Here is a 15,498-nt window from a genome sequence, read left to right on the forward strand (position 1 = left end):
AAGCTTTTAGAATTATTTCAGCCCGTCATCCTTGAGCAGCAGACATAGTAAATCAGAGAGTACGCAGCACATATGTATTTTGGCTGGGATTTTCAGCGAAATTTATTGCCTTTCATGCTAATGTCAGGGCTAGCTCATGCAGGGTTTCAAGGGGACATCGCCTTCAGTAGAAAAAGCTCAAAAGGGAGCTGATTTTTGTATTTCCCTTCCACCTGGAATAACGTTGCATTGTAGCGACGGCTTTGATCCCTTGCATAGTGTGCTTCTCAGGTCGGTGAGGCCTCTGAAGGTTGGTGAGCTGGGTGTGCCTAGAGCTTCAGCTGGCATTCACTGACCTCTCAGGCTGCTGTGCGGATATTTTCCCCCAAAACGTGGGAGTCCCCCAGGGCTCCTGTCCTGAACGTTTGCGTTTTGATTTTAAATTGCTGGTTTAATACAGACTATTTCAATAAAATTCTGGAGATAGCAGCAGTACAACGCTCCCTCAGACTTGTGCCTGTCACAGAAGGAACACAGTAAGTGTGTTTTGAATCAAGTGGAGGACTGGATCTAACTCCAGGTCGCTGTGAGACCTGCCAGGAGTTATACTGGCACGCCTGGGCACAGGGTGCTGACAGCTGGTATGTGTGGAGGGCACTAAGTGGGGACATCACTAAGTAGGGACATCACTACAGCTGCTGAAGAAAGGACCTCGTTGGGCTCTGCTCTGAAAGCCTCGTGAAAACTCCTACTGCCAGAGTAAGCCAACGTGCACTGGAGAAAATATGTCTTCGAGCAGCTTTTAAAGTAAAACAAGCACCCACAGGGATTAAAACTACTTGCAGCAAAGTGCACTTCAGTTGTACCTTTTTAGTTTAAAACTGCATGCCAGTATTAAAATATTTATCAGTCCTGCCTCACCCGGAGCACACCGAAAGCTTACCAACATAGTGGAAAAAGAGGCAAAAAGTCTCTTTTCTGGAAGTCTTAAGTTTGTGTGCTAGTGCTACATTAGCTGGAATAGTTTAAGGGTGCCTTTGGATGCTGCTTTCCTTGTCATCTGTTTCAAACACGATTTTGTCTGCAGGCTGTGCAGCTTGCAGTCTTCTGCAGGTGTCATGCTCCGAATGAAGCTGGTGGTAACACCGTTCTGCTAGCTGTTTTTAGGGGCCTTCAGGTATGTTTCTGCATCCTAAGAAGATTGGAAGTGTCTTGTGATGAGTAGTTGTCTGCCCATATGTGGAGAAAGGAACTGTCACGTCCTGGGGAAGGGCTGTGTCCAGAAACCAAACAGAATTGTTCTGGTAGTTATGGCCATCAGCTGCCTTCAATTTTTTTTGTTGTTTTTGTACTCAAGGGAGAAATATGTATGGCCTGGGAGTCTTAGAGGGTGGAAGTGCACATAGTGTGCCTGTCTGCGGCACATCTAGCTCTTCAAGGGTGCTTCGGGCTGCACTGTGTATAAGAATAATATTAAATGGTACAGATGAGAAAGCAGGAATATGTACAGAATGGTTAATTCAGAAGTAACTTCCTACTTACAAATAAGATCTTTACAAATGAATTGATAATTCTCTGGGAAAAAAAAACAACTAGACGATTAGAAGTGTCAGAGTTCAAAGAGCTGAACGCTGGCATCATTGGGAATGGGGAACAAAGCAAAATAATGTCAGAAGTAGAGAAAATCTAGGATTTGGTCACACCTTGTAGGCTGTTTGCGATTCTGATCATCCTGTGCCTCCCAAAATTTAATAGAGCGATCAAACCAGTGATCAAAGTGACAGTGATCAAAGGCACGGAATAGCCACACCGTGAACAGCCAGATGGGCTGCACCTCTTCAGACCTGAAAATAGGTGACTAGGAGGGGGTGGAGGAGCATGATGGAGATCTTTGAAAGTATGTGAAGTGTGGAGAAGAAAATGCAAGACTCATTTATTTCAGTGGAAGAACGGGCATCAAATGAAGCTAGTGTTAGTTTGGCTCAAAAGCAGATCTGTTTAGATTAGCTTAGGTAAAGAATTTGAAAGATATTGCGTGATTTGGCTGCCAGAGAAGAACCTTGAAAGCATGCAAAAAAAAAAAAAAAAAAGAGAGAGAGAATTATGCTGTGAGTTCTCCTGCTGTTTCTCCATGACAGAGTTTCTGAGTGGTAGCAACTAAAATTTGTCATGAGAAGTTTGTTTGCTAGAAATAACTCTGACCTTAGAATACTTCATCACGGAGCATCACAACTGAGCTGTTGGTTTCGTTAATATAATTGCAGTGGAATTTTAATACATCTTTTTGTCTGTAACACCATATGTAACTCAGCTGCAGCATAAATGCAACAGTCACTGCATCTATTTTAAAGCTCCAGTTCTTTCAGTTTGGAATATGCCACATAATCTGAAGATTCTGGGTAGCTTCTGCACGTGTGGCCTCAAACGCTTTCAACTGATGCAAAAAAACTGATCTAAAAGCAGGCTGTAATGACAGACAGGATAAGGGCACTCTGCTGAAATGTAATTATTCCTACCAATTACAGCCACTAGATTTGCACCACAAATGCTGCGTGCACAGTGGGTATTACGAGGGGCTTGGCCAAGGGCCAGGAGTGCCCGTAATAAACTGGGTCATCTCTTCGAAGAATGTTGTCATTACACTTGAGAGGTCAGGGGATAAGCAGGGTTTAACCCTCAGCTTGGCAGAACTGCTGATTCAATTTGCTCGCAAGGATTGCTTTTCATTGGGAGTTGATGGTCTGTTCTCTGCTGTAGGGAGCTTCCCTCGGCTTTCCAAAACGTGGACAACAGAAGTGATAAATGTAACGTGTTCTGCAGACAGTTAACGCTCCCGAGGATAAAGCCGAGCCTCAAATCAGCAAGTAGGGGATCTGAAGAGAGGAAATGAGAATTGCATTCATAATATTTGTTATAACCAAGTAAAAATAGGAACTGAATTCCTGACTTGTCTTGAGATATGAAAAGTATTATCCTAAACACAAAGCTTTTCAGTATTATCTTTTGATATTTTCCCCTGTGATAACTGATGCATAACCGTCACTGTTAGGAGATTTGTAGGACTGTGGTTTTTGTTTCCTCAGTCCCTCTGATGATACTGAGCATGCAGAGGTATTAATATTAACTAAACTGATGGAAGTGCCGCTGTATATTTGATGCAGGGACTCTCCCCTTTGTTTTCTTGCAGAAGACCTTGATTGTTAGGAGAGCATAATGTCATGTTTGAGCAGCACAGAGTGCAGGACTCCAAGCACCATCTTTGTCAAGGGCGTAATCGTGTAACTGAATGTAGCTCCTCTAAGAAATTCGTGAAAAGGTGTATGGCACGGTCACTTAGAGGAGTTAGCCTGGATCTGAGTTGTGGACAACCCAAAGTGTTATTTACATCTGGTGAGCCTAAGGGTCGGGGCTGATCCCAGCAGCACGGGAGAGCAGCGTAAGGACGCTCCTCCTTTACTCTGTACTCTGCATAACGCAGTGCCCGTGTGCTGGGAGCAGTGCAGGCAGGCAGCTACCGGGCTCTGTTTAATATGCAGTAACCTGCTGGCTTCTCTCTGACTTGTCGTCGAATCTGAGCCCCCAGATGTCAAGAGTCTTCCTGCTGGGGCACTGGTGACATTCCAGGTCCGGTGATGGATGCTGCTGTTCGTGGCTGCAGACCGCCGAGCTGTAAGAAGTTGTCACTTCGGCTGTCAGGAGGTAGCTCTCTGAAGGCAGCACTCGGAGCTGTTCAGGGGAGGCTCGATTCCTACCTGCTTGGCTGCTTGTAGAAGGTTATTCAGTGCTGAGCTTGGTGAGCAAAAATGGCACAAATCAGATATGGACTCAAGAGGTGAAAGTTGAAGTGGGATGAGAGATCGTAATTGGAGAATACACCGAGTTTGCTGGGGTAGACTGAGTCCTGCATCACAGTGAGGCTGTTAACTTCAGCCCTGAGAGGGAACTGACTCTTCATTATAGCTTTTAACCGTTCCCTACTGCAAATTTTATTAATTTATCTACTTTTGACGAATATCATCTTCTGCTTACTTGAACTTGTTTTTGTCCTCTCAGTTTGTTTCTGCTGTCTGGACTGTCTCAGGCAGTATGTGCTGTAGGCTTTTGGTTTTGCTTTGTGTTTGTTCTTTCATATCAGTAGGCTGAAAAAGCTTGTTCTCCCTTTCCTTCTGTGACCTATGATCAGTATCAGCGTGATTCATGTGCTGCTGCACGAGTCCTTCAGCACCGAGAAAAAGTGAAGTACCTGATGTGACAGTCTCTGCAAGAGCAGCACAAATATGTATTGTCAGCTTAAACACTAGGGAGTATTTCTGAGAATGAGGTAAAGCAGAAATTCCAAGTTCTCTTTGCATATTAAGCGTAGTAGAGCTCATACGATGCTGCTTGAGTGATGCAGCAGTGTTGTCAATGACCTCTCCAGCAGCAGCAACAAATGCTGTTCATTTTTAGAAAAACACTCAATGTGCTTTAGAAGGTGGAGTTGCCCTGAGCTACCTACCTGTTCAGGGAAGCTGGAGAGGCCAGAGTGACTTGTTTCTCCTTGTAGGTTTAGCACTGCTTTCACATTGCTTCCTGCCTTCCCTTTTCTCAGCGCTCGGCTGCCTCTCCCTGACTGCTCCATGCAGAACAAGGGAGAACTCCCCCAGCCATTTTCAGAATTTGCAGTCTGTTTTGCCAACAGCCATAAAAAGAGATATTGGCGCAGTGATTCGGGATGGAGACGGCTCCTACACTTCTTCATTTCAATGTGTGAAAGTGCAGCCAAGGTTCTGCCACCCCTGGTCCACACCAGTGTATTTAGGAGGCTCAGGTGCTTCTCATGTGCTGAGATGTACAATGCAATTTTTGAAGAATATTGTAAAGATTACCATATCTGGGAACTAACAAAGATTGAAATTGGTAATGTATGTGATCCAAATTATTCTAGTTCTGCAAAATTTCTTTTTGCTACACTTTAAGGTTACTTCCTTCTAACTTTTAACAGCTTTTCAATGAGCAAACCTAGATTTCAGACCTGAAATCACAATCATTTCTTACAAAGTTCAACCGTTGAAATAATGACAAATTTGGCACGAGCAGCAACTACTGATGCGCTTTATGGTTGCATTTGTGTACTCCTAATAGCAGGAAAGATGACAAAGATGGGTTGGTATACAGAAACTGGAAGTATTAATTAAAATTCTGGGCTAACAGCTATTGATAAAGCTTTTAAGTCCTGTTAACAGGATGGTACTCTATTCCCTTAGAAGTGGTAGGAAGAAATAGTATGAAGTCCAGCTTCGTTTCTCACTTCTACTGCTTATTATCAGTAATCTACTAGCACATATTTTGACAAATATACACACGGAGCTAGGGAACTTGCAAATAAACAGTAGAACCAATTTAAACTCTGAAGCTTACCAAATAAACATTAAAGTTTTCCCTTTAGGAACCCAGAATCCTTTGAATTATGCATGTATTGTAGTTTGCAGTAAGATAAAAGAACTTCAGGGGGGGAGGGTGAGAAACTTGAAAAGCCTTAAGGAATAATTTGCATAAATTGGGTGGAGAGAGTAAACAGCACGAGGGGAAACAGTTATTTTCAGTAAGGCCTTATAGAGTGAGATAAAACAAATTAAAAAATCAGGTGGAGTTTGAAACAAAGCTAAAGTGCTTTGGACTTGCTTTAGCACTGGCACTGTCTTTCAGGCAAATCCCAGGGAACTCTCTACCAGCCTGGATGGGAAACAGCACTTACAAAAAACCTTAAGGGAGAGTAAAAAGAGAAGAGCCACGGAGGCAGTGTAACATGTATTACTGTATGCAAGACCTCTGGAAATTAAATGAACATTGTAAGGACTTCTTTTAAATCTAACAGTATTTTTTTTTTGTTTTGTTTATCTTACAGTTACAGGACCGCACACAATTTAGTGACCGAGACTTAGCTACCCTAAAGAAATACTGGGATAATGGCATGACCAGCCTGGGCTCAGTCTGCAGAGAGAAAATTGAAGCTGTTGCTGCAGAATTAAATGTTGACTGTGAAATAGTGCGGGTAAGAAATCCAGAGTCTTCCCCTATCTTGTTGCAGAAGCAAAAATAGGACAGATGAAAGCTTTTAAAAATTTCATGAGGAAGCTTGAAATAGATTTCATGTATTACATAATGAATGACCATGTTGGGAAGTGCTCTCTTGTTCTTTTTGCAGTCTATATATAGAAAAAAGCCCTCAGGTAAGAGTCTTATCGATCAGCAGCGGGAGGAGCACTACGAACCATTTGACATTCTCTTTAGATTCAAGTGAGATTTTGAGTAAATGTGATAAATGTTTTTGGGGATATCCTAGAAGAATTAAAAGCATTATCATTTATATTGTGATTAAGATTCAAAGAAGCTTCTCTAAAAATATAGAGAAAATATTTTTCCATTAATGCTTATAGGGAAAAATAAACATATATAAAAGAACAAAGGGTTGTTTTAGGATTTACAGGCTTAGTGTAGGTGACCTGCTTTCTGAGAATCACTCCACATCATCTGCTCCAGAGGCGGGGAAGTTTGTTAAAGTGTCAGTTGTTGCCACTGTATTCACAATTACCAGACATCACCGCTCTGAATCTGTGACTGTCTTACTCACTCAGAGCTTCCATTCTTCAGAAAATAGTCTGACTGCCTTTGCAGTTGGTACAAAAATGTCATTAGTCTTCCCTTCCCATCATAATGGTCATGACGACTGTGACTAGTCCTTTCAGCCTTTGTCTTCTTTTTCCACCTCTCCCTTAAAATTTTGACATCAAAGCAGAAGAGGAGATAGGAGCCATTATTTGAGAAAGACAGGATGACAACTATCAAACTACTCCGAAATATAGGAGGAATATAAGGAAAATGCATGGTAATTTTATTTAATAGAACACAAACTTTCATACATAAAAGGTCAAATGCTACTCCGAATCACCTACCAAAGCAAAAGATGAGGTAGGAGCCCTTATTTGAAACTCCTCCCTTGTGGCCATCTCTGTTGGATTGATATATCAAACTGGGACCAGAGTTGGTTTCAGTATTGAACACTGATCTGCTTATTTACTTGCTTGTTTTCCTAAGCAAATCTGCATTAAGAAAAAATTAAATTGCATTTTTTGGAGGTTTAGAAGTATTATTTTTTTATCTCTAGAGAACAAAGCTTCTGCATATTTTTCGGGCTCTTCAGTTTGTTTTTTGAAAGGTGAACCTGTTTCCACTGAAAACATCTCAAAATGGGCTCCCAGCTCTATAGTACCTTACTCATAGGACAGGAGAGTTGACACCCTTGCTTAGCTTCCATTACTTCGTTTCCTTAAGAACATCCTTACTGGCAAAATTTTGTGCACATCTTTCAGTGCTTTTGTCTTCAGGGCAGATGTACCAGGCTCAGATGAACTCCATAAAACTCTATGCTGTGCACACGAATGAATGAATAAACAAAGAAAAAGATTTATTTTCTTCATAGTAGCTGATTGTTGTTGCCAGTATCTGACCTCCCTCTGCCTCTGGTTCCTCTGTATAACAGCATGGAAAAGTTAGAGTGAGATTTAGGTTGGTCCTGCATCATGCTACGCTTTTTTTTTTTTTGTTTGTTTCAAAGGGCTGAATTTGTGCTATGGGGAATGTGTGATCTTCAGTGCTTCCTCCTGTCGGTCCTCTAAGGCACTCTGTATCCCAGATGTGGATAGGAAATTTCCGTAACGTGCTGAGGAATCTCTCCTAAATTTGTCTTGGGCTCTATGTAGGCACAACGTATTATGCCTCTTTCTTTATGTGCCAGCCTGGGTTTTCTTCAGGAGGAAACACGAATGTCTGGAGATTAGAGTGCAGTGTGCTTGCTTTCTTGGAGTCAGGACGCAGCGGTGATGTATTGCAAGGCCTGAGTGAGCCCTAAAGTCTGTGCTCTATACTCCTTGCTCAGCTAAGAAGAGTTGCACTAAGAGACTCTTCTGGAAAAACCTCTCCATTTTCAGTAAAGGTACAGGCCTTGTTGCCTTTGGGTGTATTTCACTGTACCTTACATTCTAGGTAGGTGGTGTACAACTAGCAACCGTCTCTCCATTTGTGACATAACAAAATAAAAGTAAAATAGTAATAAATATAAATATATATATATAAACAAATCAAGTATATATATAAGGTATGTATTAGGAACATACTTCTTATACATTTATGTAATTTATATTACACATTTTATATTTACATAACTATGTACAATAGTTTTATATACATATTGAAGCTTGATTCAATTCAATTAAATGCACTTCCCCCCTTTTCCCTTTCAATAGCTTTTTCAATGGAAATTCATTATTTTTGTCCAGATAAATGTTGCTTTTCCAGAAGTACAAATGATTGATCCTTATGACCCTGTGCTTGCTTTAAAGATTGCCAGTACTACACACATATCAGTATTACTGGAAAGGTAAAGTTTGCCACCATGCATAGTTCCACTGCATTTGATCGCTCACAGATGCACAGGGCATTTGCTGGCTTCTTCTGCTGGGACTCTGCCCTTTCTTCCCCAATTTTTGCTGCTCATCTGTTCAGATGAAGCAGGGGAAGTTGCTGCTGAGTTCATTATGGGCTGCTCTAGGTAGGTGTAGTCAGTTTAATTACATATATTTTACAGATGTGTGAAGTTTTTAAGGAGGTAATATTTTAGGGATATAATGAGAATTAGCTTTTTGTGTACCTATTTTGCATTCATCATTGAGGAAATTTAGAGCTGGGAAAGCAAAAATGATTTATCAAAACCAGTCCTAAGCATGTCATTTTTTAGCTAAAGAGATTCAGCTTAATTTTTAATTATTTGGAAATAGCAATTGTGCATGCTTCCTGGAGGTATGTTTGGTTTTTAGTAACCCAGAAGTTCCAGCACTAAGTATTCCTCAAAACCTACTAATGACCACGCAGTAACGGAGCAGACTCTGCACAGCCACAGCTTACAAGGCCAAATCCCCCTATTGGCAGTCATAGAATCATAGAATCATAGAATATCCTGAGTTGGAAGGGACCCTTAAGGATCATCAAGTCCAACTCTTGACACCGCACAGGTCTACCCAAAAGTTCAGACCATGTGACTAAGTGCACAGTCCAATCTCTTCTTAAATTCAGCCAGGCTCGGTGCAGTGACCACTTCCCTGGGGAGCCTGTTCCAGTGTGCAACCACCCTCTCTGTGAAGAACCCCCTCCTGACGTCCAGCCTAAATTTCCCCTGCCTCAGCTTAACCCCGTTCCCGCGGGTCCTGTCACTAGTGTTAATGGAGAAAAGGTCTCCTGCCTCTCGACACCCCCTTACGAGGAAGTTGTAGACTGTGATGAGGTCTCCCCTCAGTCTCCTCTTCTCCAGGCTGAACAGGCCCAGTGACCTCAGCCGTTCCTCGTACGTCTTCCCCTCCAGGCCTTTCACCATCTTCGTAGCCCTCCTCTGGACACTTTCCAACAGTTTCATGTCCTTGAGCAGCAGGTGGCCAGGCCCTGGGACAATGTGGAAGGTGCCTGTAGTGCTGTCAGCACTGCTCCGGGCGTCTCACAGACACTGTGGAAGGTGAGGAGAGCCAGGTCAAGAAGACTAGAGGTTAAAATAAGCAAAGAAGTTGATTCCTGGCTGTGAGAGGACTTTTGGATGCCAGTGAGGAATTGACTTTGAGTAAAGTGTCTGGGAACAGGAGCTGATAAGTAGAGTTGAAATTGGATGAGATACCAAAAGCCTGAGTAACGCAACAAAAGGAAGGGAGTTAAATGGTAGAGGTACGGACAACTCTTACTGCATCATGTTAAACTCTATTTTGAGTCTTTAATAGTTTTAGCATAATTTTTCTTTAGAATTTATCAGAAAGCAAGTCAGATTTATTGATGTAAAATGAACTTAGAGCATCCATACCTATCTGATCATGAATGGGGGTTTCCAAGTTCCCTGGTCCTGGCCCTGTTTCATCTCCCACTACTGTTATCCCTTACTGCAAGCAAATTTTCTTAAAGACTCATCTTCCAATTAAAGAGAAGTGAAAGATAATACTGCTTTGGGCTTACTTCTGCCAAAGTGGAGTGATGTAGAGCTACCACCTTGGATAATTTCTTCTGTGCTATAGGAAATCCTAGAATAGATGGACCATTTGGGTCACTGGATGCTTTAGTCCCACCAGAAGATGCAGAGTGGGAGCGCCTGAATCAAAGATCACATGTTAAATTCATACAGTGATTTAGGTAGGGATGGACCTTACAAGGTCACCTAATCCTACTCTTTATTCAGAGCACGACTGACTTCAGAGCGAGGTCAGGTTTTTCAGGACCTTGTCCAGTAAGATGTTGAGTCCTTGCAAAGTTGGCGATTCCAAAACTGTGGGCAAAGTGTGCCGGTACTGAACTACCCTCACTGTAAAACTTTTTCTTTTTTCTTAATTCCAATCAGAATTTTCCTTGTGTGACCTGCAGCTGTTGCCTCTCTTCCTCTTGCTCTGCACAACTTTCCCTTTTCCCTTGCCCTGGAGGACTAAAACTGAACACAGTACTCCGGGAAGCAGCCTCATGAAGGTCAAACACTGGGGAATAATCACCTCCCTTGGATTGCTGGCTATGCTCTTGGTCTTAGAGTGCAGATGTGCTAAATTCACTTGGTTGTGGGCCTGTTGCTTTGTTATAGTTTCTGATATCATTCATGTTTATTTCTCTTGCAAGACGTGGATTGGGAATCGAAGACGGAAATACCGTTTAATGGGGATTGAGGTCCCACCCCCTAGAGGAGGTCCTGCTGATTTCTCTGATCAATCTGAATTTGTTTCTAAATCAGCACTTAATCCAGGAGAGGAAACTGCTACTGAAGTGGGGGATGATAATGATAGGAATGATGAAGTATCAATCTGCTTATCTGAAGGAAGCTCACAAGGTATTTGACAATGCAGTTCCTACTGTACATATATTTTTAATTTTATGCAGTGTGCATGCTTTGGATTCTCTGTTGTACGCATTCAAATATGTCTGCAAGTGTCTAACAGTTGCAAGTTATGTACCTTGGCTATGCTGAGGGTATCGTTTGGTCTCTTCTTTTACTTCTGTATGAGTTTTGTTGATATTTTTATCTCAAAGCTTGCAGAAACCTTTTTTCATAAGACCTGTGTTTCTGCCAGATTCATCAGAAGTTAATTACCAAGTTCGCAATTTGCTGGAGCAACTGAGAGATGAACAGACAGTACAAACGTGTAGGTCTCACTTCCTTAAGGAGCTGGTTTCTAAGAAAAATGCTCTCTGCTAACTTGCCAGTTCTACTCTGCCAGCTTGAATATCCGTTCGTGTTAGCGTGAGCCACATCAGCAGTTCTTGTCTTAACAAGCACTGATGTGTGTGAACCTGCGAGCTCTGAGGTGACCAGAACTATGTAATTACAGTTCCCGTAATAAACTCTTGCTGATGAGATATGCTCAGAAAATACATTGCCTCAAACTTGGTCTTGAACTGAAGGAGCTTCAGACTATGTCAGAGCGCGGCAGAAGGCGTCATTAAGCTGTCTGAGGTGTGTGCATGGGCTCTGACAAGCAAACACAAACCTGCAGAAAAGATCAAAGTCAGTAGCAGGGGACGTTCAGGCAGCCTTAGAACTGCACAGGCAGGGTGCGTGTTTCTTCACAGTAAACTCCATGATCTCGACTGATAAGTGTCTTGAACTTAATTCCCTTTTTACCCCACCTCACATAACCGCATGACCACGTTGAATAAACCTCTCCCTTCCCCTCCTGTACACTTGTGCTCTGGGCCTAGGGCGGATGAACTGCTGCTCGGCACGTTTCAGTAGCTTCACAAGCTCAACTAATTGCTCCCAGTGCTTCTGATTAGAAGAGATCAATAAAACCTTTGCTCTCTAAACTGAAAGAAAGTCTGATCGAGCGCATGCTATTTCAGCTTAATACGCCAGACTTGATCTTGTCATTTTGGCTGAACAATTTAAAGGAAAGAACTAGAAAATGGAGAACTGCTGGGAATGAATTTGTGATAGCTTTGTCATATTGCACTGTAAAGAGAATAATATGATAAAGAAATGGGTCAAATGATTGAACGCCAAGTGAGATGCAGAATCTGAGTCCTTGATTTGCCTGAGGTGTAGAAGGAGCTGATGTAGTCAGATCTGTTTGGAAGAAAATGGTAATGGGGGAAGAATCTGAGCATTTTGCAGCTTAAAGTGAAAAATAACGCCGAATTTATCGAAAGACTTTCTTAAAACAGGGCAGAGCTGTAAGACTATGAATAAATAGATGGCTACAAGACGTAAAGAAGTGTAAGAAACTGATAGGATTTCCATAGCATCCAGAAATCCTGCTTTAATTCTACCACAAGAATTGTTTGTTTGCTCTTGCAGCTGAAACCAGTAGGTTTCCCTACTGCAGTTCAGTTTGTTTTGAACTTCCTGGAAAATACTTACAGCAATAATCCTGTATGCTATTCAGCCACAGATGCGTGATTGATTGTAATATAACTTTTGGTCCTAATTAAACAACAAAACAAACAAACAACCCCCCCAACTCTCAAAGAAAGGATATTTTTAGTTGCCTAATTAGAGCAGAAGTGTTGGTGGCATTAGCTTTTAAAGAGTAGTGTGTAAATATTAAAAGAGAAGAAGAAGAACAACAAAAAAAGGCTGTACTCGGAGGCAAAATTAAGCACTAAGATTCTCATAATGCCTTGCCTTTTTTAAAGGTACGTTAATTGAATCCATAGTTTGTGTAAATGAACACAGCTCTGTGGAGGCCATTACAGCTCTGCCAGTTTGTATTAGCTGAGGATGAATTTTTAAAGACTTTAAAGTGCTGTAGGGAGCTGGATTCGATAGCCAGATGGAGTGAGGGGTGAGGCAGGGTGACGGAGCTGCTGGTGCTGGGGCTGCTGCAGCCCCTGCAAGGGTGGCGATGAGGCTGCATGTGGCTCCTGCTTCACGCTTCTCCCATTTGCCACCACTTGCTTTTGTTTCTAGCAGCAGTTTTGCTCTGAAGTTACAGCAGTGGCAGATCAAATTTAGCTGAAACAACTTCTGGTTGCATTGTGGGTGCCCTCCACGCCGCCTCTCCCTGCTAGCTGGGCCACTGGCCCTATAATGCCAGCTCTGCAGTGCGTTTCCCCTGAGTAGCCTTCCTGTTAATGGTGGCATTTAAGGTTCTTAGCAGAGCACTCTGACTTCTGTGTTTTGGTTTATTTCCCGATTTGCTGTTTCTGTGAACCACTTTCTTCTGGACTGCACATTAAATGTAGAGGAATTGAAGTAAATCTGAGAAACATACTTAATTGTAGGAACAAATATGCTTCTCTCTCACTTCTCCTGTTGGCCATATTCAGGGCTGATAGAATCATCTCAGCTTGTGGCTGGGACTGAAGGTTAAGGTTTGCTGTTTTCAAGTGCGAACCTTGCTCTTACATATAAGAAACAAGCTTAGATTTATTAGGACCTAACAGTTTGCCATACAAGAATGAAATAATCTGCATGATGGGTTTTCTGTACAAAAGTAGTCAGTGCCTGCAAGAAGGAGGTGGGATTCTGACATGTACCCTGTAATCACAGGGCATGCTGGATTTTTCATGTATTAATTTATTTTTTTTTAAAGTTCTGGGCACCTCTGATGTGAAACACTTCATCAACTTTGAATATTCCAATGTGAACCTAAAGCTAAGAACAGTTTGGAAGGTTGCAAGAGAGTAACTGGTACTCTTTCTGTCTTTTCAATCAGAGATTGACATGACTAGCCTGAAAAACTTATGATAGGATGTCTTGTTTAATGGGATATACAGTATTTTTTTGAGTAGATACTGATAATGACTTTTTTTTTGTATCTAGCAGATGTGACATATTTAGTGGTAAAGACTACTAATGTTTCTTAAGCATTAAATTGAATGAAATCTGAAAAATGATTTATTTCTGCAGAAGAGGCAAATGAAGGTCTTCAGAATGAAGAAATTCATCACAAAGAAGATGATCAGAATCCAGTATCTACTGATAATGTGGTACGTATACCTTTCCTTTTCCACTAATTTTGAGGTTGCTGTCCAACACCAGTGTTTTTCAGTAGGTGAAAACTTCATTTGGGTGTGCTGAGAATCCTTCCTTATTGCTTGTGTGCTAAAAGAAATTGTACTTAAAGTACTAGAAGAAAATTTTGCACGTTCAGTAGAAATTGAATACTACAGATGTTTCTGTATTATAACAGACTGGTGTTCTTTTTCTGGAGTGCAAAGCACAATGCTTGAGTAGTGTTCTGTAAGTATATAGTATAGTAAAACAATAAGAATGAAATAAAAATAAAAATTGAAAATGTTTTTCTGTAGCTTTGAGAAAGTCAGATATTGCTATTGCTTCCTCTCTATACCTAACCTTGCATCTGTGAGATAAACCAGGGTGCTATGTACTCTTTGTTCCCATAATCTCGATAGGGCATTATTTAGATGATCGTTGTTTTCTCACTTGCATTCACCTTAATTCAAACACAGTTGTTCTTGCTGTTTTTAATTGACTGCAGTGAGACTAGGAAGGAAAGACAGAGGGAGGAGTCATGGCAAATAATGCAATATGTCCCTTTGTTTAGCCTGCCTTCTCTCAAATTAGAAGAAAGGAGAGGAGGAAGAGGAGAGAAGACCCCAAGTGGTAGGGTATTTTTTATCTTAAAAAGTTATCTAGAGAATGAACAGGGGATGGTTCCAGTTCCCAGTAACACTCTTATTGCAGTCAGAGACAACACTAGCTCAGAACATGACTAAAACATTTGTTTTACTTTAATCACACAAAACCTGAAATGGGGAAATGAACAGGAGATTCTCTTTCCTTTCTCTTTCCTCCATATGTGCATATATATATATATAGGATGTATATATACGTGTAAAGGAGAATGTTTAATTTTCTGTTACTGTAAGATCATCTTTTGGATAAACCGAAAAGCCACAGCTGTATTTTCTGTGGCTTACCTGAATAGAAGCAGCAGCCTTTTTCCTTTCTGTTTACCTTAGCAGCCTGCTGTGACCTTAGATATAATCACTCAGGCTGCTGCGTTTGCCATGGAGATGCAGAACGTAAAATGACAAAGGTAAAGGTTTGCAAAGGTGATGTCCAAGAGATTCAGTTCTCCAGTCTACCTAAACTCCAGCATTACATAATCTGTCACAATAAGAGGGGCAAAAAAGATGACTACTTTTTTCATACTCTATTTTGAAAACACAGTAATTTTTTTTTTAAATGTTTGCTATTGAAATTGGAATTGCTAAGAGATTTCTTATTTGAAATTCTAATCCATTCTTTCCCCTGCTATCTTAAAGTGTATAATTATAAGATAGTGTGACTGTTTGGCATTTATTTAGGAACTTTTTCTTCAGGCTGAGTCTAAAACCAAAAATATTGAAATCACAGTGTTACTCAGTGCATGATACCGCAGCAGATCTTTGTGACATTAAGACTTTGAAATGCTGTCACTTCAGCTGGGTTGTCAGACGCTGAGGGACAGAAAAAGTGTTTTTCCCTCATTTCCTTCAACACATGCTGGTGAGCTTGGTGGG

At 41.3% G+C, this 15,498-nt stretch overlaps 1 protein-coding gene across 1 annotated transcript in view; it reads left to right on the forward strand.

Annotated features, from left to right (window-relative positions):
* HDX (highly divergent homeobox) overlaps window positions 1–15,498 on the forward strand; it is a 43,329-nt gene that overhangs the window by 22,428 nt on the left and 5,403 nt on the right. The window contains exons 5-7 of the mRNA XM_084293943.1: window positions 5,867–6,013; window positions 10,654–10,861; window positions 13,880–13,959. Of these exons, the coding sequence (XP_084150069.1) occupies window positions 5,867–6,013; window positions 10,654–10,861; window positions 13,880–13,959 (435 nt within the window). The remainder of the gene's footprint in view (window positions 1–5,866; window positions 6,014–10,653; window positions 10,862–13,879; window positions 13,960–15,498) is intronic.

This window comes from Netta rufina, assembly GCF_964035555.1.
Source record: "Netta rufina genome assembly, chromosome: 12".
In the NCBI taxonomy this organism is placed as follows: Eukaryota; Metazoa; Chordata; class Aves; order Anseriformes; family Anatidae; genus Netta; species Netta rufina.